The sequence below is a fragment of the Taurulus bubalis genome (genome assembly GCF_910589615.1).
Source record: "Taurulus bubalis genome assembly, chromosome: 1".
Taxonomy (NCBI): Eukaryota; Metazoa; Chordata; class Actinopteri; order Perciformes; family Cottidae; genus Taurulus; species Taurulus bubalis.
In genome coordinates, this window is record NC_136589.1 from 15,776,287 (window position 1) to 15,799,884 (window position 23,598).

Genomic DNA, 23,598 nt, shown 5'->3' on the forward strand with positions numbered 1-23,598 from the left:
CACATCCTTTTGTGTGTTTGTGTGTGTGTGTGTGTGTGTGTGTGTGTGTGTGTGTGTGTGTGTGTGTGTGTGTGTGTGTGTGTGTGTGCCTCCGCGGCCTCCTGGGTTGAATTATACATGGCCGTGAGGTGGGAGAAACCCTATCTTGAACCGGGGCCCTGAGGCTTCCCCACCTCCTCTTTCCCTCAAAGTCCTCTCAGGATGAAGGTTCTCACAACATGCTCAACAAGTTGACTCCGCCAAGGCGGAAAAAAAAAGATTTTCTGTGCAACTGATTGTACGTTGAAGTGTTTTATTTGAGTTGAGTCTCAAAGCTCTGCAACAGTAGCCTCTCTAACGTGTCAGTAGTATCCGTCACCTTGTTCCGGAGCATTGGGTTGCTCCACCTGACGTGTGTGGTGAACCTCTCAGCTACAGCGTGTCTGGTGTAACTAATAGCATCTCAGAGCACATGCTATTAAAAATGAAAGGACTTACACAGATCTTGTGTTGCAAGTGGATATTTAACGAGCTCAGCGTCGCTGTAATGAACACTGTGAACTGGTGAGTTTTGAGATTTGGACCACTTGTTCGTAAATATATATTTAGATCAGTGCAAAATCTCAATGATTTTTCAGCTGCCGAACTGGCTGCTAGATTCAGTCAGACGAGGTGAGAACCTGCCAAACGGCTTCAGGAAAACAAACAACAACAAATATTGAAAACCCTCCAGGGACGTTTGTGCATTTTCTCTTCTGTTGGCTGGTGAGTCACTCAGTTAAAAAGCCTAAATGTACAAAATGTATCAACCCTCAGTCGTGGGAAGTAACTATATATGTGCATATTTACCCAAGTACTGTCTTCAAGTGCACAATAGAGGTTCCTAGTATTTATCTTTTATATTTTACATATATATATTAGATATTTCTTCAGACATTTTGATTTTGAAAATAGTTGTAATCATGTGAGGGACTGCACAAAAGATACTGGGGCGGTCAAATGTTTTATTTAATTTTTATAACATAAAAGCAAAAGCCTTCTCAGCAAACTGTTTTCTTTGGACCCTCCATTAGAATGAAAACTGCAATAATAGAATATAGGTATATGTTTACATTTCTGTTCAACCCACAAAAAGCTGCGTCCATGCCCTGAAAAATAGAATATAAGAAATATGCACATCATACATTCAAACTACAGAACTACAGGACGGCATTTCAGTGGGTCCAGTGGAAATTATTGGAAAGTAAGAAGTGCACCGAGGAAGAAGTCATTAGATTGAGGTGCAGACAGCGCCACCGTGTGGACATATTCTTATCTTCGTGCTCCTAAATGCTCAATCACGAGGCGAAGAAGCTTTCCTCACTGAGGATGTTCTGCAAGATGTTCCTCAAGAAATTTCAACAACATAATTTTTTCCATTCTTCTACGGTTTCTGAAAATATTGTCAGCTTGGCTGTGATTCTCCAACACATTTGGCCGTAGCCACATTACATTTTATTAATTTGAATCTTGAAAAGTTGCACGATACATCTCTCAGTTGGAGTTTGGTGTTTTAGGTGAGCAACCTAAAAAGGGCCAACAAAATATTTACTAATAGATGACACCATCAAATTGAAATGTTTTGGATCAAGTTGTATTAAATATTTAAATGTTTAAATATGCATTTGAGGCATTGTCTTATTAATTATATGCTAAATTGGCCACATTTTATGAACAGAAATCTGACCATTGGAGGTTCAAAATGCTTGTTTCATTTGGTTGAAATCTGTAGAGTCAAAGGTTTTTGCAGAGGGTAATCTCTTTGTATCACTCCGGAATTAACTGTTCCATAAATCGGGTTATGAATGATATAAAAAACAAACTCTTCTGTAAAAACATTAAGAATATAGACAGCTTGAAAGTGGAAAAGTGGTGCCTGACGAGAAAACAGCCTTTTAAAAATAAATATATGCAAACAAAGCATTACTTATTCTTAAGTTTTTTAAGTAGTTAAGACATCTATAGACGCAAATAGACAAACTAGGGAAAATGAACACCATAACCAAATAGTCAAAAATTGACCTGTGCATGAAATACAATGTGTTTTCCCCAAATGTCTGAACGGCTTTTTAATTTAAATTTAAGTCGCAGAATTCATATCCACACCAGATTAATAAAGGACACCAACTGATTTCTGACCAGTTTCATATTCCACTGATAGTGTCACATAATTTATTTAATGCATTCTGCTTATTTTTGAGTAGTGATATGAAGATAAAAGTGTAATTCTTATGATGACGACGTGTTCTTTCATCATCATACATCTGCATGAAAGCGTCTGCTTCATGCGACAACATCTTTACACAACAACACTAGAGATGGACAACAGCTTCAGTCATTGATATTTCTTTACTAACTAAACATAACTTAAGACATAAAACATAACTTTATACAGATTTAAATATGCTGGTACAATTCAGTACAAAAATAAAGGCAGTGAAACGTCTCCACACACACACACACACACAAACACACACGTCACGTATGCTGCTGCCGCTCAGAGACACACACAATGCTGAACCAGTTTGACAATGACGTGGAAATACTGCATGATCATTCTGTACTTTTTACTTTTTACTTTTGATTCGGAGGCTCCGTGGATGCTGAACGGCCACTAGATGGTGCTTTGGGTCCACAGGAGGAACTCGGTACTTTCTGACGCTCGGGGCGACACTTTGAGTGTGTTTGAATCTGTTTTGATTACCTTTTTGAGCACATTTAGAGTTGTTCATGCTACAACTTCCTTTGAGAAAGCAGAGTAGTCCACGTGGTCTCTGCTTAGGATATCAGGCTCAGTCGCATCTTTTCAGACAGAAGAAAAAAAGTTCTCTTGTTGAACAGTTTCTGTCCTCTCGCGGCCACGGCTGGTATGTGCACAAAATGTCCAGAGCGAGATGTCTTATAATTCCCATTATACGAATACAATCTCTCCTTCTCTCACACACACACACACACACACACACACACACACACACACACACACACACACACACACACACACACACACAAACACACTCGCTCACTTGTTTCCTGCTCGTGAAAAGCAGCGTGTGCTAGGACTTATCCCCTTGGAGAACCTGAATTTTAAAAAAGACAAATCAGCTTTCACAACACAAAACAGTTTTTTACTTTAAGTGCGTGTATCTGTTTGTGCAATTTAGACGTGTGTGTCCCCTGCATTGGTGATGCTTACCTACCTGGTTGCGAGCTTTGTGGGACTTCTGCATCAGCACCCTCCACTGGTCGTACAGCTTCATGGACATGCTGCTGCAGCCGTACGCGTGCTTACGCACCCAGCCGAAGAACTGCTTCAGCTCCCGCCGGAGGGTCGAGTTAGAGTCCCCGCTGGACTTAGAGTCACAGGAGCCCGACGCCAGCCGCTCTGCATTAGAGAGGAGAGGAGGGGGGGAGGGATAGAGAGAGAGAGAGAGAGAGAGAGAGAGAAAAAAAAAGAGAGAGGGAGAATGAGATGGAGAGAGAGGGAGAGAATGAGATGGAGAAAGAGAGAGGGAGAGAATAAGATGGAGAGAGAGAGGGAGGAAATGAGATGGCGAGAGAGAGAGGGAGGGAGAGAGTAAGACTGGTGTTGTTGTTCTAATGAAACATCTCAGCAGCGTTTTGTATTTCAGTCACTTTAAATCGGCTGCTTTCCTCCTGCAGAGCGTTGATACAGAAGCTCTAGTTAGAGCAAAGAAAGCAAAGAAGAGATAAAGTGCTCAAGATGTGCAGAGAGTGTGTGTGCAGAGTGTATGTGTGCAGAGTGTGTATGTGCGTGCCAGTGTGCATACACACACTAAGCCACTCAGAGGTCAACACAGTAACCGATCGGACCTCTCTAGGCTGCTGCCAACATTCATGGGAAGTTCTGGGAAAACCTTCAAGTTTTTCAATCCCCATGTTTTTGTTTTCATAGTCATCATTCCAATAAGTTGTTATGATACTATTTTACTCTGCAATTTCATTGTTAAATCTTCGGCTACAGCTTTGCAGCATTCGGCGAATCAGACAGCTCGAATTAAGGAGTGTTCCTCGTTCATTTATTTGTCCTTCATCGTTTCTTTTTGTAAAGTTTGTGTTGCAAATAAATTAAAATAATCAAAGTGTGGTTCAACTTTTTTAATGTTTGGGTTTGGCAATACTATGATGTGGCTATGATCTTTCATTTGATTTGATGTGAGCGATGCATCTGCCATCAATAACACATCAATACAATACAGGCTGGAAGAAGAGTGCAGAAACACAAGTGTAAAACATCCACTTGTGTTACTGGGACACTCCAGGTTTCCAGCAGTGGGACAGAGCTGTGGGAGTTGTGGTACAACGTGATATAAAACAAGATTTATTGGCACAAATTGCCCCTTAAAATGTATCAAAATGAAGTGTGTGTGCTGTGTGTGTGTGTGTGTGTGTGTTTGTGTGTGTGTGCTCACCACTGTGGGGTGTGGATGCAGCAGTAGGATGGCTCCACTCGCTCCAGATCCCAGCTTTGCGAGAGCCGTAGATGCCCACCGGGTTACAGCGGACCTGGAGAAGATGCAACAACATGAACACACGTTTACACACACACACACACACACACACACACACACACACACACACACACAAGACCACGCCGTACCTGGACAAAATACACTGTTCCCGGTCTCAGTCCAGCCAATCTACAAGATGTCTGATTCCCAACGTCATCCATCACCTACAGGAGGAGAAAGAGCCAAACAGAACAGTTGGAGGTCCGACCGCAGTATTAAATACCAATGTGCGTAAAGTAAAACACAGGCAGAGCCAAGATGGAGGAAACACACAACACACAACCACAAACCATGAACAGACCTGAGCATGCATGCACACCACATTGTTTAGTGACTCCTGATCAGCGTGTTTATGAAAATGTTTTAACGTAGCCGTGCCTGCTGGGTAAAAAACCTGCTCTCTGTTACTTATTACAGAGCTGGACACACACACACACACACACACACACATACACACACACACACACAAGCTTGAACCGTACGAGAGACACACCTCTCTCTCTCCCTCCCTCTCTCTCTCTATTCGGTCTGTAAACACTTGTTAGGATCGACTGCAGCAGAAAGCAGAACGTGGAGATCAGAGGCATCGGAGGCTAATGACGTGACGTGGGGAAGCCATCTTTACGGCCATGTTGAAGGCATTATCAGCTGAGATTCATCCCTCCATTCCTTAGCATGACCTCATGATTAGGGTGCAGAGGGAAAACAGCGTTTTGTTTTCACCACCAAAAACCCTTTAAAACCTTTGGATTTAAGTCTCCTCTCTCGTTCTCGTCCCTCTCTCTCTCTCTTTCTCTCCACTCCCCTTCTTTTCTTTTTCCACTTTGCGAGCGAAGACTTGCTTATATTACTTCGGTGTAATTCCACCTTAATTACTGGAGAATATTCACTCGTACCCGGAGGACGCAAAGTGATTCCTGGGAAGCGGCCATCTGCGCGTCCGGGAGGTTTAACTTAGTGTTTTTCATCCATTAAAAGCTTGAACGTTGTCGTATACACACACACGGTGGCTCTGACCGCTGTTTTTATCCCGATCAAAACCCGACTTCTAGATTTACGGCTGATGAAAGTTTCTGAGCTGTGAATCCATCTGGCAACAGAGACCTCAATCAGACGGGATTATAGGTGATTACAGCACGGGGATGAGAAACAGCTGCAGTGATAGATGTGTGTGTGTGTGCTTGTGTGTGTTTGAGAGACAATGAGAACAGATTAATGTCTTCATAACTCCTCCTCAGTCCGGTACCTTCCAGTCCTGGCTGTCCTCCAGCCTGTAGCGGATCTGGTACTTGGCCTGAAACAAGAAGTCTTTGAGGGCGGGCGGAGCCTCCCAGCGAACGCTCAGCTGATCCTCCAGCTGGCCGACGCGGCTGACAGCCACGCCTGACGGAGGGTCCGTGGTCACTGGAGGAAGAGGAGGAGGAGGTTATCAAGTCAAAAGATCTCCTTAAGAGCTGTAGATATGCCAAAACCATACCAGCTCTCACAGGATTTGTCAATCAATCAATAAAATGATTGTTAGTTGCAGCCTTAATGTCATAACATTCACTTCTGACAAGTCTAGGCCCAGAATGCATCACTTCTGCTGTATGAAGACATGCAGAGCTAATCAGTCACATTCACGGTTATTTTTGTTAGCGATTAACCTGCTGATTATTTTACCCAATAAATCGATAAATTGCTTCTATAAAATGTCTGAAAATACTGATAAATCTCCATTATCATTTCCCACAGCTAATGGCCACGTCTTGTTTTCTGACTAATCGATTAATCATCTCATTGATTCAAGTGGCATGTGGGAAATTTGGAATATTAGTAAATATTAAATGAAGAGGTGTAGATAAATTAGCCTGATATGAAATATTTTGGAGAACTATTACAGTTACATACTGAATGTCTCTTCCTGTTGACATCTTTGTATTACCTTTTCAGTCAAAACGTGCAGTTAACAATCTACTTTACACCTAAATGGTATTAATATTTTTGCATTCAGACAGGAAAAAAACAATCTCTAAAGCAGCATTACTTGCTTTGGGCCCTGAGACCCATTTCTATTCATTTTTTGAGAAAAACTGTGTGACTATAACGTCATAATTATGTGAAGGCACCAACCGGGTGCTCTGTTATTGATTACGTCCGCTAACAAGTACATTTCCACCCTAAAGACCTTGCGATGCACTTCTGGTGGACAGATGGCGCATAGGATCATTTCAGCCAAGAATTCATTGCTTCGGGGGCTTTTTCCTTCATTTTAGGGTCAAGAAATCCACTTCATTCCCTTCACAATGTTGTTACGTGCAACAACTCGTTGGAGGAGGTTTGTGGTCTCGAGTGCCGAGTAGAACTGGAAGAGGCTTCTTCATCTGACAACGATTATCCTCTCGACAAACAAACGTGCTGACAGACCATTATTTTAACTTTTTTTGTTTTTTTGAGATTGTTTCAATATCGACTGCGCCCTCTTTTTCCTAATGTCATCCCATGGCGATAAACAAACAAGACGATCCCCGAGGGGGGAAAAGCAGAAGATGGGAAAGAGGCGGCGAAGGAGGGAAAAGAGGGAGTTGACACAAGAGTTTGAGAGGATTTGTTTCAGAGGAACCAGAGACGTTCTATTCACTAGGAGGCGTCACTTCAGACGTGTCGGGTACTTCTCACGGGGGATTTTGAAAGTGGGAATATAATTGTGGCGTCCACAGTCACCTGTCTGAGATTTATTTTTATTTTTAACAAAAAGTGGAGTAAAACTTTTAAAGTCTTGGTAAAACATCTCGGTGCAGTGGACACACTAATTACCCAAACCAATGACATGGCATCGGACAAAAATGCTGATATGGTTTCAGTTATTATTCCTGTGCTCACAGCAATTAGGTTTAGCAAGTGTTTAGGGGACTTTATGTGCCCCATGTTTTGCCTCTCAGGCTTCAAAGAGACTGCCTTCTGATTGGTGGAGGTTTGGACAAAGCTGCTGGCAAGATTCAGGGCTGGAAAAAATAATACAAATATATATATATATATATTGCTAGACTCATACGTTTTAATACTTTAATATTAATATTAACTTAATATTCAAGTATGAGGTCTCATACCACTTCTAATATTCCTAATTGATGACCGTTCCTTTAGAGAGCCTGCCTGCAGGTTTCATAAGAATGTCTTGTTTGGCATTCAGATAATTATTTTGAGATGACAACATGTTTTATGACGTCATTCTGGTTATTTTCCAAGACAATTATTCCGTTATCACAAGAAAGATAATGAAGATAATGAGACAATTAACTTCTCTAAAATAATTGCCACCCTTTGCTGTTTATTCAGAAGAGAAAATCATTTAAATGGTGCTTTTAACGAAGAATGAAGGGATTTGTCTGCTTGATAAGAGGAACTGTGCAGTTCCAGCATATTGCACATTGTGTGCATTTGGCAATAAAAGTCAATGAGACATGTCAAATTACAGATGAATCACTGTTAACACATATTGTGTCATCGCTCAACATATCCTCCTCTCAGACTCCATTACACCATTACAAGTTGCCTCTAGTCTCCCAGCTCAGAGGGCTCCCCGGGACTGAGGAATGCAAAAGAAAAGCTAGAGGTGTCTCTGCCTCGCCTGATTGGTCGAGACCGGAGACGCGGGTGACTCACAGCCGCTCCACGCAGGTGTGGTTGCTGTGTTTTGTGACCCGCTACTGTTGTGGAAACTGATTCTGAAGAATGGCCGGGGCAACCTGAGCGAAACAACAAAAAACACACGCACACACACACACACACACACACACACACACACACACACACACACACACACACACACACACACACACACACACACACAGTCGTCCAGAAACCGCCTACACCTCTGCTTGCTGCTCTGTTTTTATACTGTTACCAGGCCCTGCCCTGCCCTCGGGGTGTGTTAACAGGTGTGTGTGTGTGTGTGTGTGTGTGTGTGTGTGTGTGTGTGTGTGTGTGTGTGTGTGTGTGTGTGTGTGTGTGTGTGTGTACACATTAGGAAACAGAAAAGAGATTACAGTGTGAAGGACGCTGGTTTTCCTCTCGGTTCGATTCCCTGGTTTTGGGGCGCATGGAGCCAGGTGAAGAGCTCCGAGCTAATCAGGTTGTATTATTTCAGGTCCAGGTCTTAAAGCCTCAAAGCCCAAAAACTCCTCAAGGCGTCGTCGGGGCGGGTTAGATGGGATTAGGTGCGAGGATCAGCCCGGAACATTCCACGCTACATAAAAGGGTGTTCAGCGAGTGCTTTCTGTACGCGTGTCCAGTGAGCGAGAGTAAAGAGGAGATGAGCTCATCAAAAGAGAAGGCGTTCTTTTCATTCGTCACACACACGCCTACGCCCGTCCAGGTGTGTGCATGAACGTGTGTGTGTGCGCGTGTTAAAGGGGATAACGAGAGAAGAAAGGAACTTTGATCTTGTTGTCCATTTGCTTAAACCGCTTTAAGCTCGGCAACAGATCGGCAGAACAAAGCTTTAGAAGGGAACGTCGCTCATCCCATCTAACGCTGCACGACGGCTTGTGAACAACGAGGTCAAAAAAAAACCCAGAACTTAAGCCGACGTCCTGCCGGAGGAATAAAAGGTGAACGGTAAAGTCGTTCGTGGTCATGAGGTCATGAATAGGGGCAGGAACAAGTCCCTTGTTTCCCCTTTAAGTATTTTATACTTCATATTTTACTTTGGTATTTTTTACAGTCAACGAGAAATAAATCCCTTGAAAAAGGAAATCATAAAAGTAATTAACCATGCATCTGATAAAGAAGGACCAAAAAGAAAAAAACAGATTAAGTAAATAAGTAAAAATTTAAATTCAATTAAAACAATTTCATCAAAACAACCATGCAACACTTCAACAACGTTGTAAGTCTATTGTGTCAACCATAAATTCAGCTCAACAAACAATGTCAAAAAATCCCATGGGTTCTATACACAATGTTTCTTATACTTAGATATAAACTTATATATATGGAGTGTATCCTGGTTAGAGATAGTACTTTTTAAGAGATAATGAGCCTCTACAGCAAACACAATCCCACATCTTGTGAGGTTAGGGAGGGCGAGTCACCTGCCAATTTCCTTATTACGACAAAGTCCGACTTGAAGTAGTTTTAAAGTTATCAAACTATTTTACTTCACACATCTTTGGAAACTTTTGGGAATCCTTACTAAAAATGTAAAAAGATAGCTCCATCTGCGTTGCTTGTGAAAACTTTAAGAGTCTCTGCTACCCGGCCAAGAAAATGTCTGACACACATCACCACAAATTATTGTTATTAAAGCTACATTTAATTAAACAAGCAAGATACAACGTGTTAATTAATAATAATCTGTTGAGGTGCCGGAAGGACACGAGTGTGATATCAATCCTGTCGTCTGACTCCGGGCAAGAAAAGGAAAGAACATGAAAGCGAAATGTTGAACGAGACAAGACATTAGGCAAAGAAGCCGATCCTTCAGATGCGTTCAAAGAGGTCGTGAGATTATTTGCTGATATTCATGTTTTTTTCCTCTCTTCCTTTTCCTGTTGCATTGATATTTCATTAAGATATTCAGTATTTGTTTTATTATTATTATTTCTAATATTTTTTTTGTTTTATTATTATTATACTTGTTTTCCGCCTCCTTTTCCTATTGCATTGATACTGTGAGATATATATATATTTTTTTTTTATTTATGTTTTTATGTATTATTATTTAATATAATAGTAATATATATATATTACTATTATATTAAATAATAATACATAAAAACATAAATAAATAATATTTATGTTAATAATAATAATAATATACAGTACAGTATATATATACATATATATATATATATATATATATATATATATATATATATATATATATATATATATATATACCCAGTATGAGGGTGGTAAGAGGGTCGTGGTGCTTCGGTATTTTTTCAGGCCTGAAGGCCTTGTATCCACTGGTGTCTATTACAGCCTGAGGGCTCGTTGTCACTGGGATCTCAGCTCTAAAAACAAACAACAAAAAGGGGGTCGGAGTTCACTCCTTCTCACACTCACCCACGTCCAGGATGTCCAGGGTGATGACGTCGGAGGCGGCCTGGCCCAGCTGGTTGGAGGTCTCCACCCAGATCTCGTAGGGCGTGAAGAGGTGCAGGTCCCGCGTGATGCTGCAGGAGTACGGCTGCGTATGTGTGTAGTCCTCACACTCCTTCTCCTTGCCGTACCACCTGGGAGGAAAACAACTCCTTATTTACTCTAATACGCCCTGCAGCCTCACTGCATGCACGTCAATGCAACTTCCTTTTTGCTGCTTTTAAATTGCTGATTTAACTATTAAAATTTGCAAACAGAGCTTACAACCCATATGAACCTCATTTTCAGAACGTAGCGTTCCCAGCTGAAAGCCCCTTTTCCTCATTCTCATGAAATGTGACTTTCCTACAGAAGGAGGGCTTTCCCCCTCTGGCAACAACTGCTGGTAATATTGTTATTCATGTAAGATCTGCCAAAGAGATATTTAGTCTGTTTCTGGGTTTTTTACGCATGTCTGCTTCATAAGAAAATCCTGGAATATGTTTGGCTAACATTTGCAGTCGCTCTGATTCAGATATTTTACTCAAAAATAAACTCAATGGACTTTGTGTCCTCAATGTGTTCTGAATGAAGGAACAAGAAGTCAAAGTCAAGTTTACAAAATCGCTTTCTACTGGTCCACTTTCGGATCTGGTCTTATTCTAGATCTGGTCTTATTCTAGATCTGGTCTCATTCTAGATCTGGTCTCATTCTACCCAGATCTGGTCTTATTCTAGATCTGGTCTTATTCCATCTAGATCTGGTCTTGTTCTACCTAGACCTAGTCTTATTCTAGATCTGGTCTTATTCTAGACCTAGTCTTATTCCAGATCTGGTCTTATTCTAGACCTAGTCTTATTCCAGATCTGGTCTTATTCTAGATCTGGTCTTATTCTAGATCTGGTTTTATTCTACCCATATCTGGTTATATTCTACCTAGACCTAGTATTATTCCAGATCTGGTCTTATTCTAGATCTGGTGTTATTCTACTCAGATCTGGTCTTGTTCTAGACCTAGTCTTATTCCAGATCTGGTCTTATTCTAGATCTGGTCTTATTCCAGATCTGGTCTTATTCTAGATCTGGTCTTATTCTACCCAGACCTAATCTTATCCCAGGTCTGGTCTTTTTCCAGATCTGGTCTTATTCCACCCAGATCTGGTCTTATTCTAGATCTGGTCTTATTCCACCGAGATCTGGTCTTATTCTAGATCTGGTCTTATTCCACCCAGACCTGGTCTTATTCGAAAAGATTAACTTGATAACTGAAATACTATGAGTAAAATCACTGTGTCTGAGTGTATTAAGAGAAATTTACATTAATTTATTTATGTTTTATGAATCATAGAGAAATCATTTTGAGTATTTAGAAAATACAAAATTACTTACATTTTAGCCAAGTCAAATACCAATAACAAAATCCTCAAATGTAATTATATTTCAAATTCAACTAACATAAATACATTTCAAAATATGAAAAATCAAATTCATGCATCAATCCTGTTTGAAATGTGTGTGTGTGTGTGTGTGTGTGTGTGTGTGTGTGTGTGTGTTAATACCTGAGTTTGTACTTGAGCGTGTACTGTGTGCTGATGTTAGTCTCTCCTCGTCCTCCGGGGGCCCAGCTGCAAGTCAGGTCTTTGGTGTTCCTGGACCAGCAGGTCAGGTTGACCGGCTTCTCAGGCGGCACTGGGAGCGAAGGACGTACAGGTGGAAAGAAAAGAGGGGAAGAAAAGAGACATGAGAGACAAAAGAGAGCAGCGCAGAGACAAAGACGGTGGAGGGAAGATGTCGGGTCACCGAGGGCACAAAGTTACCTGCAGCCATTACTGCAGTGTTCTTCACCCACGAGTGGTGTTCCGCACAAATTGGTGTGTTTTTCTGTTAATTGGTGTGTGTGTGTGTGTGTTTGTGTGTGTGTGTGTATGTGTGTGTGTGTGTGTGTGTGTGTGTATGTGTGTGCGTGCATGCGTGTGTGTGTGCGCGCGGGCTGTCTGAGTTGGTCAGACTCTGGATCCCTGCCAACATTCCTCGTCTCTCAGAACACAGGGTGCTCAACACCGGCGTCGCAGAGATTAGGATCTGTGCCTGTGTGTGTATGTGTGTGTGTGTGTGTGTGTGTGTGTGTGTGCGTGTGCGTGTGCGTGTGCGTGTGTGGGTGTACATGTGCGTGTGTGTGTCTGAGACACGCGTGTTTCTTCGTGGTTGGAATTTTTTCATCTCATCACCTTTCACAGTCTTAGATTAATGCCACGTATGTTTCTGTACATGGGAACTCCAAAAAAGGAGTAACAATGATAGCAAAGAAAAGGTGTGTATGCGTGCGTGTGTGTGTTTATGTACTTCTACTACTATCTTTGAGAGCACCATTTTTAGAGTGAGGCTGCTTCTCACGTCTACAAAGGGCTGTTTCCAGTTAATGGATGGGTCCAGTTTATTATTACAACTTACTCGCATAGCTTCAGCCAGTATTTCCATTGGTAATAACAAGTAACTAACTCCCAAAATGTCAAACAATTTCTTGAAGATAAGGAGAAAATAAGTTTATTATAGGGCAGGGGTATTCAACTAAAATTCTGCGAGGTCCAGTTCGAGAGAGTTTCCTCATGCAAAGGTCTGGAACATCACAAGAATGTCAAATTTGTGCTATATGATGTTGTGCCATATGTATTGAATTAGCCAACAGTTGTATTAACGTCTGTATGTCAACAACTGACTGTCAAATTAAATAAAGTTCAATTAATTAACATCTAAACAATATTTATTATTACAGATTTCCAATTTAAATGGGATAATTATAAATAATACATACTATAATAATACATACATTATCTTCTCTTATTTCGAGTAAAATAAAGGCTGGATTTAAAACAGAAAGCTTTTGAATAATGTGACTAAATAAATAAAGTCCTTAATTTTAGAAAAAAATATTGAACTGAATTGTCATGCAGCTTCAAATTCAGTTTATTCGGGCGTCAAGTGATGTCAATCAAAAGAGCCAAGATATATTATTGTCATCTAAAAAGAGAAATGTGTGTTCAGGAACTTTACCTGATTATTAAACCACTTGTTTCAGCTCATTTCTCCTCTCTGTTCACATGTGTGGTATGTGAATTGGTCCATTTGCTCTAAAGATGTGTGCTTTGTCTCATGGTGGCGCCTCACATCACTGCTTTAAATATCTCTGAACATGAGACATACTTTATTTGAACTGGTTGTGGGAATAATACACATATAATAGTCTGTCCAGGCTCTGGTTAAGCGGTCCACATTTATCTTTTTTGAGCGCCAAGTGAAATAACTTCTCTGACTCACGTAATTTTTCCAATTATCGGGTCTCTCTGGCTGTCGCTGCGTGTGTGAATATGGCACTCGAGTCGAGGGCTTAACGGAATACACACAAGTGATTGGCCGAATAAGATCACGTGAGAGGCTTTACAAGGCGTGTGATTGGTTGGTGTGTTTCCTGGACCGAAGAACGAGAGCCGTAAAGACAGGAAAAGCTGCGCCGGTGAAATAGAAGCGATCCATTAACAGTTAATAATTCGGTAATAATAATTGGTTTTCGGTCCAGGGTCCAGAAACAACGGCGTCTGGATCCGGACCGCGGTCCGCCTGTCAGTGACCCGTGCTATAGGGCATGACATTAACAAGAACAGAGAACACTTGTGCACTTATGTAAATGCTGGTCCTCATATGTACAGAAAGACAAACCTGTGTGTGTAAAGTTGTCTCGTGACCCCTGACCTGTGAGTGATTGTGCGAGTAATGGACCACACAGGTCACAGAGACCTCTCGCTAGTCTCAAGTCAGAAATACTGAACATAAAAATACAGCATCTACAGAGCCCTTTACAGTCTGCCCACTACTTCCTTGTTGTTTCCCTTTATTCCCATTTCCTTTTCACTCTCACTCCTGTTCGACCATAAATTACTATTTTTTTCTGTAACAAGACAAAAGCAGAGAAGTGTCGGCCAAATAAATACACTAATAAAAAAAAACAAGGATTTCTATGTGAACGAAAGCTGAACGAATTCTCCAACCGGTGTGACTTACTGCCGACATAGAGGCAGGAGCCGGCCAGGATGTGTCCTTTGTGGTTGTGGCAGACCAGGTTGTCTCCGGACGTCTGCCGGGAGGCGTTGAGGCCGGCCAGTGTGACGCTGAGGTTGGTCGGGCTCAGCACTCGGTACAGCGAGCCGGGCAGCTGCTGGCCGTTGAGCGTCCAGAACAGAGAGCTGGCGTGCACGCCGAGGTCGGGGTGCACCCAGCAGCTGGCGGTCAGGCTGGACCCCATGCGCAGGACGGGGTCCTGGGGGTAGATCACCGCTACATCTGAAGGAGATGGACGTCAGAGGCATGTAAGGGTCAGGGTCAGGGTTCTAGATCTAAAAGGGTTTCTATATGTTTTTTAAAGGGTTTCTAGAAACCCTGATGATGTCACAGTGATGTCATCAGGTTTATGAGTTTGAGTTTGAACTTAAATTATTGGACAGAAAACCCGCACTGCAAACTGGAGGGGTGGAATCTGAGAGACGCAGGAGTTTAGCAGACAGTCTGGTAAAAGATGATGTACCGTTGCATTGTGGGATATGTAGGATCCAGTGTTTTTTTTAGCTAGACCCATACTTAGAACTAAAATGAAGGATATTTCGGCTTCCGCTGCTCCAGTTTGTACCTCTTTTGATTTTTTTTTTATAATCCCCAAACTTTATTTGTTAACTGACGGCGTTAACATCACCAGTTAACAAGGCCGCCTGGTAATCTGTAACACCGTCATCCCGACGCCGTTCGTGGAGGAGTCGGTGAAATTCACCGAGCTGTGTGCGGCTACGGATAATATTATTAACCCAGACACGAGGGCGTTTGATGTTTCGACGTTTTTACGATTTCCACAACAAGCATAAAGCATAAATAGTGGTTATGTTCATGATGATGGCGGAAATGCCACAGAGATAAACCCCGCCCCCTCTCCGGTGCGTCCAGCTCGAATGATGCGACTATGCGACTGTAATACAACATTCATGACAGTGTTGGTCAGTTTGTCCCATTTTGCTGCAATAAAAATGATTGATGTGAGATCTTATTAGATAAAATATGTTGACAAAGTTTTCCTTTGGAGACAATTTGCGGTTAAAAAAATAAATGGCAATATATCGTAGTATCGTGATAGTGATAATATCGTATCGTGGGACCTACTATTTAGGGGATTTATTATTGCAAAAATGTATTTATTATTGCAAAGATCTATTTGTATCATGGATTGTCACATTTTACAGCTGAATGCTAAATAAAAACTAAACAAGTGGAAAATTGCAAATAAAAATGTATGTGCAGTCGAACGCTCATAGTACTTCACATTTTTTTATAATATTTGTGAATGTTTTAACTTCTGTGTCTGTATGATAGCTTTCTTTGTGCTTTCTTCTTTCTTGCAAGAGCAGAGGATATTCAAAAAGTTGATTTACTCTAATACGAGAAAAAAAAGAAGAAGACGTTGCCCCCGTGAGTAGAAAATAACTCCAGATGATTTCTACGCAGAAACAACACAACACTTTGTCCGACCACTATAAGCCTGAGCCCGGGGGGCCGAATCCATTCAGCTCGCCTGACAGACAATGTGTGGTCCTTCTCCTTTGAAGCAGCTCATTCAGCTGGAGCTCCACATCACAACTCCCCCAATGACGCCAGCTTTGACGCGGGCACGTCCGAACATTTATGCACACACATGAAGACCAACACACGCATGCACAGAGGGCGGTGGCCTCAAAGGGGCCGTGATTAGCCAAGAACATGCTGATTCGGCTGAATAACAATCAGTGTTTATGTAATCCAGGCGCCGAGGAGCCCGCTTACACCCCTTTTACACCCCGTACAGACGCGACAGTGAGAGACACAATTACTGCTGTTTATTGTCTCTGGTTGACACACTCACTGGAGGAAATGGGTTGTACGATGTTATTTGTTTGGAGAGGCTGAGGGCACTTGAAGCACAGCTCTGATGGGAGCCAGGAGTGAGTTTAACCCGGCGACGGCGGAGGATGGAGAGAGCAAAGGGGGCCAGAGGTCTCCAGAGACACTTATGGCTGGTTTTAAATCTCTGGTAGACTGAGAACACTTTTCTTTAGGCCGCCGGTCCTCAAAGGTATCTGTGACGTCCTCTCCTCTTTCTAAAGAAAGATTCACTCTCCTCTCATCTGTGCGACAGTTCAAAGAAAGCCGTGCTTTCCTCTGTCTGTTGGTACAATAGAGCGTATAATGTGCAGTGTTCTGAGTCACGCAACATTTAGTGACAATGAGCCGTGAAAACGCCACCTGACAGGAGGAGACGGCGTCGGATGTTTTTGTTTTATTATTGTTATAAAGCTTACATTTGAGGTATTTAACTGATGCTCATATCTGGAGAGAAGAGATAGTATCTTGTTTTTTAAGTCAAATCAAATGAGGCAGGATTAACAGGCCGTGCACACTGTGGGATGTGAGAATGTACTTCTAGGTTAAAACACTGATTTTGGGGGGATTTTGGGCGCTTTAGACTCAAATATTTGTACAATAAACGATCATATCCAACACAAATGCCTCTTTAAATGCTAGCAGTACATATAAACTCAAACTTTATGGGATTATGAGCCATGCTAAAAACTAATTATATGTTGGGAAGAAAATTCCACATTTAAACTGTTGTATTTCCGTGGCATCTGTAAACCACAGCACTGAGTGAAAGGGAAGCCCCCGCCATTATCACAGTGAATAAAGTGGTAATGACCAATTAAGCCCTGTAATAAACAGCAGGGCAGCTTATGATCAAGGCCCATTGTCTTCTATGAGCCCCTGAAACTATACTTTATTTTATTAGCACCTTTCAAACAGGATGAATAACAGCAGATTCTCTCTGAGGAGCTGCTCTTTGCCAGTGAGCTCACCATAAAAAATAAAAAAAATAATCCAGCCACTTAACGGGGGGAAGCGGACATAACTTTGATTTATTTACGTTACTGTGCATTAAAGCTGCCGGTTAACATTCTCCACAACCCGAGCAAGTGATGTCACGGTTTGGTTGTGGTCCGTGAAGCCCCCCCTGCTCTCCATGTGTTAAAGGAATTATGGGCTGACTTGTTGAAACGCAGCCTCCTGGGACAGGAGCTCTCTGAGGGAGACGGCCCATCTCCTGCAGCAGGAGTCATCAATAACACCAGGAGGTGTCAAGTGGACCAAGTGGCAGTTGTCCTCTTTAAATGTGTCCAGGGGAATTAAGTGAGCCCTTGTTATGTAAGAATATATTGAGTTGATTTGCACTGGAAGCATATTTAAAATGATCACTGTGGGATTTACATATTTTATCCTCCTATAGAAACATTATATATAGAGGTAAAGTGGCATTTTAGTGTTTTTTCTATCTTCTTTAATACCTCTATAATATTCCTATAATGCTATTATATGGGCGTTACAATTTATATGCAATGTTAGCACTGATGTAATAGTGCTATGAGGATTATTTTTACTGTTTTTATTACTGTTTTACTGTTTACTTATGTGTATTACTTGTTCCTTATTTATTTTACTACTATCTCTTGTTGCTGCAATCGTGCAATTTCCCCACTGCTGGACAAATAAAGAATGATCTTGTCGTATCTTATCTTTTAAAACAGTATTTTTATCCCATGTGATATTACTGTAGTATTCTTTTCAGAACTTGTGTTTGATTAGCACCCTTCTAAAACTATATTTTGTATGTATGCCTCATTGATATCCAAATGATGTTCCTATAATATTCCTATCAAGGCTTGTATTTTTCTGTTTGCACAACCTCTATGTGTTAAATGTGTTGCACTATTGTTAAAAACCCCATGTCTGCATCTGTTTTAGCTTCAAACTCCCGCATCCCAGAGGGGGACAGAGTCACGGACAGCTGTTTAAGACAGGCACCTTTGGGTGACACCGGGACACTCTGATGTTAGGAGGCCAAAACAGGGCAGCCGCCCACCTACCCAAACCCGGACCCGTCCCCAGCCCGGGACTGCGCATCGATGGACATCTGTGTACTTACGTGTGGACAGACACAGCGCGCCGGGAGCGAGCAGCAGGAGGAAGACCAGGCAGCAGATATCCAGGACGGCGTTCATGTTCCACCCAGTTGGTCTCTCTCTCTCTCTCTCTCTCTCTCTCTCTCTCTCTCTCTCTCTCTCTCTCTCTCTCTGTCTGTCTGGATTCCTCGTTGTTGTGATGTCGCCTTTTTTCTCTCCTCGATCCTGGAGAGAAATTAGTGTGGAAAGAGGAAAGAAGAAAAAAAAAACAGCTCGGGTTCCAAAGCTGAAAGCTCCGGATTAGAAAAAGGAGCGACCGAGAGAACGAGCGACCCGGTTTAAAAAGTCACCCTCTGAGAACCCACAGGGCGAACTCGTCCTCGGTAACGTCTGAAGGAGTGACCGTACCGCGGCCCCGGTCGCTGTCTTTTCCCTTCTTCATGCTTCCTGCAGCTAAATCATACAGAAGTTCATACTTTTAAGCCCCTCCTCTCTATCTCTCTCCCTCTCTCTCTCCCTCTCTCTCTCTCTCTCTCTCTCTCTCTCTCTCCTCTCTCTCTCTCTCTCTCTCTCTCTCTCTCTCTTCCCACACAGTCGCCAGTCATTTCCCCCTCTTTCCGTCCTTTCTCTGCTCTTTTTTATTTCTTCTCTCCAGCCTCTCCCTCTCAGTGATGGGTAGGGGAGTCAGAGCCTTTCACTTTCCTGAATCACTGTCTCTGTTACTTTCCATGCCGCAGGTCAGCCTGTTGAGTCACTGAGTTACAGGGAAATAAAGCCTATTGTGTTTTTTATATATATTTAAATCAATTGTATCTCTTTGTCCATGAGGAATGTCTCACAGATCACTGATATTTTCTTTTAAAACCACCAACTTTTAAGTGGGATTCAGTATTATATTATAAATATTTAAGAAAGGCAATATTTTGAAGACAAAATAAGTCATTCCTCCTTTTTACAAATTATTTCTCGCTCTATTCCATGCATGTTTCGCAGCTTTTTATTGCTTATTTGCTTATTTGTAATACTTGTTTTGATCTTGTTTCTTTTTTCTTATGTCTCTTATTTGCACTTTACCCTCTGCTGCTGTAAATCCAGTAAATTTCCTGGCTGCAGGACTAATAAAGGATGATCTAATCTTATCTTATCTTAGCTGGTTGCTAATGCTAATGTTTTGGTCTTGTGCTACTAGTACGTATGTTAGCATCTAGCGTTAGCCTGTATTTGTGACTTTTGGGGCCGGTTTCTTTACGTCTAATCGATTAGACTTCCGATAGACGTCGACATTGCTCCGCTGCACAAAGCGGATACGTTCTGGACTTTGCTAAATTGGGTCTCATTTACCTAGAGTTCAGGGGTAATTAAGACATGTTGTTCAAACTCAAAAACATGGCTGGCTGAACAGAACATTTGCTTCTGGAGGAGAACGTGTCCTCCCTGTATATTTCTGACGGCTTAAAACTCTGCCCCTCACAACACTATAAACATGGCTCTTAGTTCAGCCTCGGGATCAAGTTGCTAACTTTGTGAAATTAAATTAAATGTGCAAAACTGTGTATAACGTTAACTAATCCCAGAGCTAAATTAAGACTAGTCTTACATACGGACCAGTCTAAAACATGGCCGCCATTCAACAAAAGTTAGAGTGTAGCTTTAAAGTGGAAATTGGCTCGATACCAAGTGAACCTCTTTGAATGTAATATTTCACATACAAGTACACTGTGGTTTATTCTAAGGGATACATGTTCAGGAAATAAGAATACGCGGTTACACTTTCCCTACAAACAATAAACAATGACGTCTCAGTTGTGTTCCTATTGTAGTGAACTCTGTTACTAAATAGACACTGACTAAAGCATGAAGCCCAAAACACCCAGAAACTGTCTGATTTATTTCATATTTATTAAACGTGACCTTTCAGTTAAAATTACCTTCATCAACTATGTGAACAAGAATCCCAACAGTCCCATTTATGTACACAGATGCTGATCATCCACCAGATCAACAGTCTTTTCCACAGCAGACGTTTTGACTCATGACTAACAACATTCATTTAAACTGAAGCAACTAAATGGAATTCAGTCATATTTAATCTTATTGTTTATACATGTGCTTTTCCTCCTATGAAAAGGCAGAACATCTTCTGTGCAAAAAACACCTATTGGCATCTAAAACCTCTTGAAAAAGTTGACCATAAAAGCATCTTTTCCTTTAATAATCTATGGAGTAAATAACTCTTTCTCCTCGAGCCTCGAGGTTGAGGACTTCCCGTCTGAGGAGGGATATGAATACAAGGGGAACAACCAACCTTTTCTTCAGAAATATGAAAGATCAGATCATTCGTCAGCATTGAGCATCCAGTAAATAGTATTCAACAGAAAAAGAGCAACTATGCTTTTTTTTCCACTGAAGAAGAAGAAGAACCGAACCAGGATGCTGAAACTGGAGCGACTAAGTGGAATCCTGCCATCGTTAATTGTATTATTTATACATGTGCTTCCGATACTGTGACAAGTCAAAATATATACAAGTGAAGAGTTGCCTCCCGGGCATCGGCCTTTCAGCATCTCAGTAGGAGTCCTGCAGAGAAATATTATCACATCAGGTCACATTTGGATTGAGAAATCCACATTTTGGGCCTCAGAGGGAGCCTTGAGAACCGAAACTCTCTTCACCTCCGTCAACTAAGTGGACGGCGTGACTGATATTTGACTAATGGCGGCCCAAGACACACACACACACACACACACACACACACACACACACACACACACACACACACACACACACACACACACACACACACACAGACAGACAGTTTAGTCCCGGTCGTCCGCCTCTGGTTGGACCGGCGGTGAGTCAGCAGGAGGACCGGCAGAGCGTGAGCCCTGACAGCCGTGATGACCTTCGACCCCCCCCCCCCCCCCGGCCTACAATGTCCCGCTTTCTCCTCCCTCAGAGGGGACTCTTGTTCGAGGGGGCAGTTCCCGCTCGAGCCCCGGCAGTTACACCGTCCAGGAACTGTGAATAGAGTTCCGCGACGGTGTTGTTTGTGGCCGGCGTGTCACCTCCCGGTCATCGTTAAAATAGTTGCTTCATGACGGACGGACGGCGACATTTTGGGCCCCGTCTGTGAAAATGCTGTGTCACTGTCTCAGCTTGTGTGTTTTATGCTTCCATTGTCCTCCACTTTTATGCCCACGCACACACTCATACATGCAATCTCTCACGCATGCAAAGACAAACACACTTGCAAAGATGCGTGCCACACAAAACACACACACACACACACATTGCCATTCAAATACCACATCTTCCATCCAGACAGCCCTTAATCCAAAACAGTAAAGATTGAGACATGGAGGGAGAGGAGGAAAGTCAGAAAGATCAAGAAGTTCCACGAGGAAGACCACTCTGCAACGATGCCAGTCGTGTGAGGACAATAGGCTTTATATGTCTTTGGCTGGAACCAAAGCTCGCTGGAAACCAATGGCACATGTTCGAAGGGGCGGGGAGCCGATGGCGCTCCATCTGAAATGCTGTTCTTTGCGGCGCGGCTCGAGATACAATCAGCCCATCCACCATTTTGGTCCAGACTGAGATATCTCGTCAACTATTGGATGCAATGTTGAACAGCAAATGCAATTCCTCATGTTTTTGGGGCTCTCTCATGAGGTTTGTGTCTCAGAAGTTGGGCGTAGACACTGTGATGTTGGACCGTTTTGAGGCTTCAAGTTCGGTATTTTGGCCGTCGCCATCTTGGCTTTTTGGAACCAGAAGAGACCCAAGAGGGTGGACCTAAGTAAAAGAGCACGCTGAATTTTTTTATTTTTTATTATAGCACTATGTTTATCTTTTTTGTTATTACCTTTTTTTTAATACAAAATGTAATTATATTTATTTTTATGTTTATTTTTTATTATATATTATTAAATTTATATATATTTAAAAAACTTTAAAAAATACATATGTTTATTGTTCTGCACCTTTCACCGAGTAACATTACTTGACTTGAAAATAGAGATTGAGATGAATAGTTTACCCTCGTTGCATAAACAAATGTACAGTACAATGCAGGATCCAACCCGTCTCATTAAAGTCTGGACTGGAAAACTCTCAGCAGCAACCCAGGGAACAATCAGAGGGAACAATCAGAGGGAACAATCAGAGGGATGGATGCAGAGGAGACAAGAGAGAAAACATACAGAATACAGACAAGGAAAGAAAAGTTCCAGTTTGGGTTTGAGACATCAGGCATCAGGAGAGCCAGAAGCCACTGAGACATAGATTTTTGGAGAGAGAGCGGGGCAGAAAGAGAGAGGGGGTAGAAAGAGAGAGAGAGAGAGAGAGAGAGAGAGAGAGAGAGAGAGAGAGAGAGAGAGAGAGAGAGGGAGTAATCAAGGAGAATCAGGACGTTTCCTCTGTAATACCCACAGGCCTCGACTGAGCGCCGCAATCCTCCCTGATTGGAGGGTTTGTTTGAAGAGAAGGTCAAGACCATCAGTACCTTGTTAAGGAAAAGTTGTGTCCAGAGGAATGAAGGCTGACTCCTTCCTGAGGAATTCATCGGGGGATGCTGTGTGGTGTGTGTGGTGTGTGTGTGTGTGTACGTGTGTGTGTGGTGTGTGTGTGTGTGTGTACGTGTGTGTACGTGTGTGTGCGTGCGTGAGTGTGCGTGTCTGTGTGTGCCGAAGACAGAGAGACAGCACCCGATGTTTGAGAGAAAGACAATGTTTTTGTGTGTGTGTGTGGAAGAGAGAGAGAGAGAGAGAGAGAGAGAGAGAGAGAGAGAGAGGGGGGGGGGGGGTCATGTGTAGATAGAGTCACTAAAAAGGAGCGGCAGCGCAGCAGAGGAGGAGGAATCAGATTGTGATTTAAGGAGGTCCTGCATCAACCCCCTCCTCACATAGTTTCTGAAGCCGGGATCGCAGCGCTGGCATTCGCTGCAATAATGCATGACAGA

At 42.3% G+C, this 23,598-nt stretch overlaps 1 protein-coding gene across 1 annotated transcript; it reads right to left on the bottom strand.

Annotated features, from left to right (window-relative positions):
• Window positions 1-2,015: 2,015 nt before the first annotated feature.
• Window positions 2,016-18,757, bottom strand: crlf1a (cytokine receptor-like factor 1a). Its single transcript, XM_079219158.1, has 9 exons — window positions 18,662-18,757; window positions 14,671-14,949; window positions 12,174-12,303; window positions 10,599-10,768; window positions 5,794-5,951; window positions 4,637-4,711; window positions 4,449-4,542; window positions 3,216-3,400; window positions 2,016-3,095 (listed from the first exon to the last, which is right to left on the bottom strand). The coding sequence occupies exons 1-9, from the start codon at window positions 18,735-18,737 to the stop codon at window positions 3,072-3,074; spliced, it is 1,191 nt and encodes a 396-aa protein (XP_079075284.1). The 5' UTR covers window positions 18,738-18,757; the 3' UTR covers window positions 2,016-3,071.
• Window positions 18,758-23,598: the final 4,841 nt, after the last annotated feature.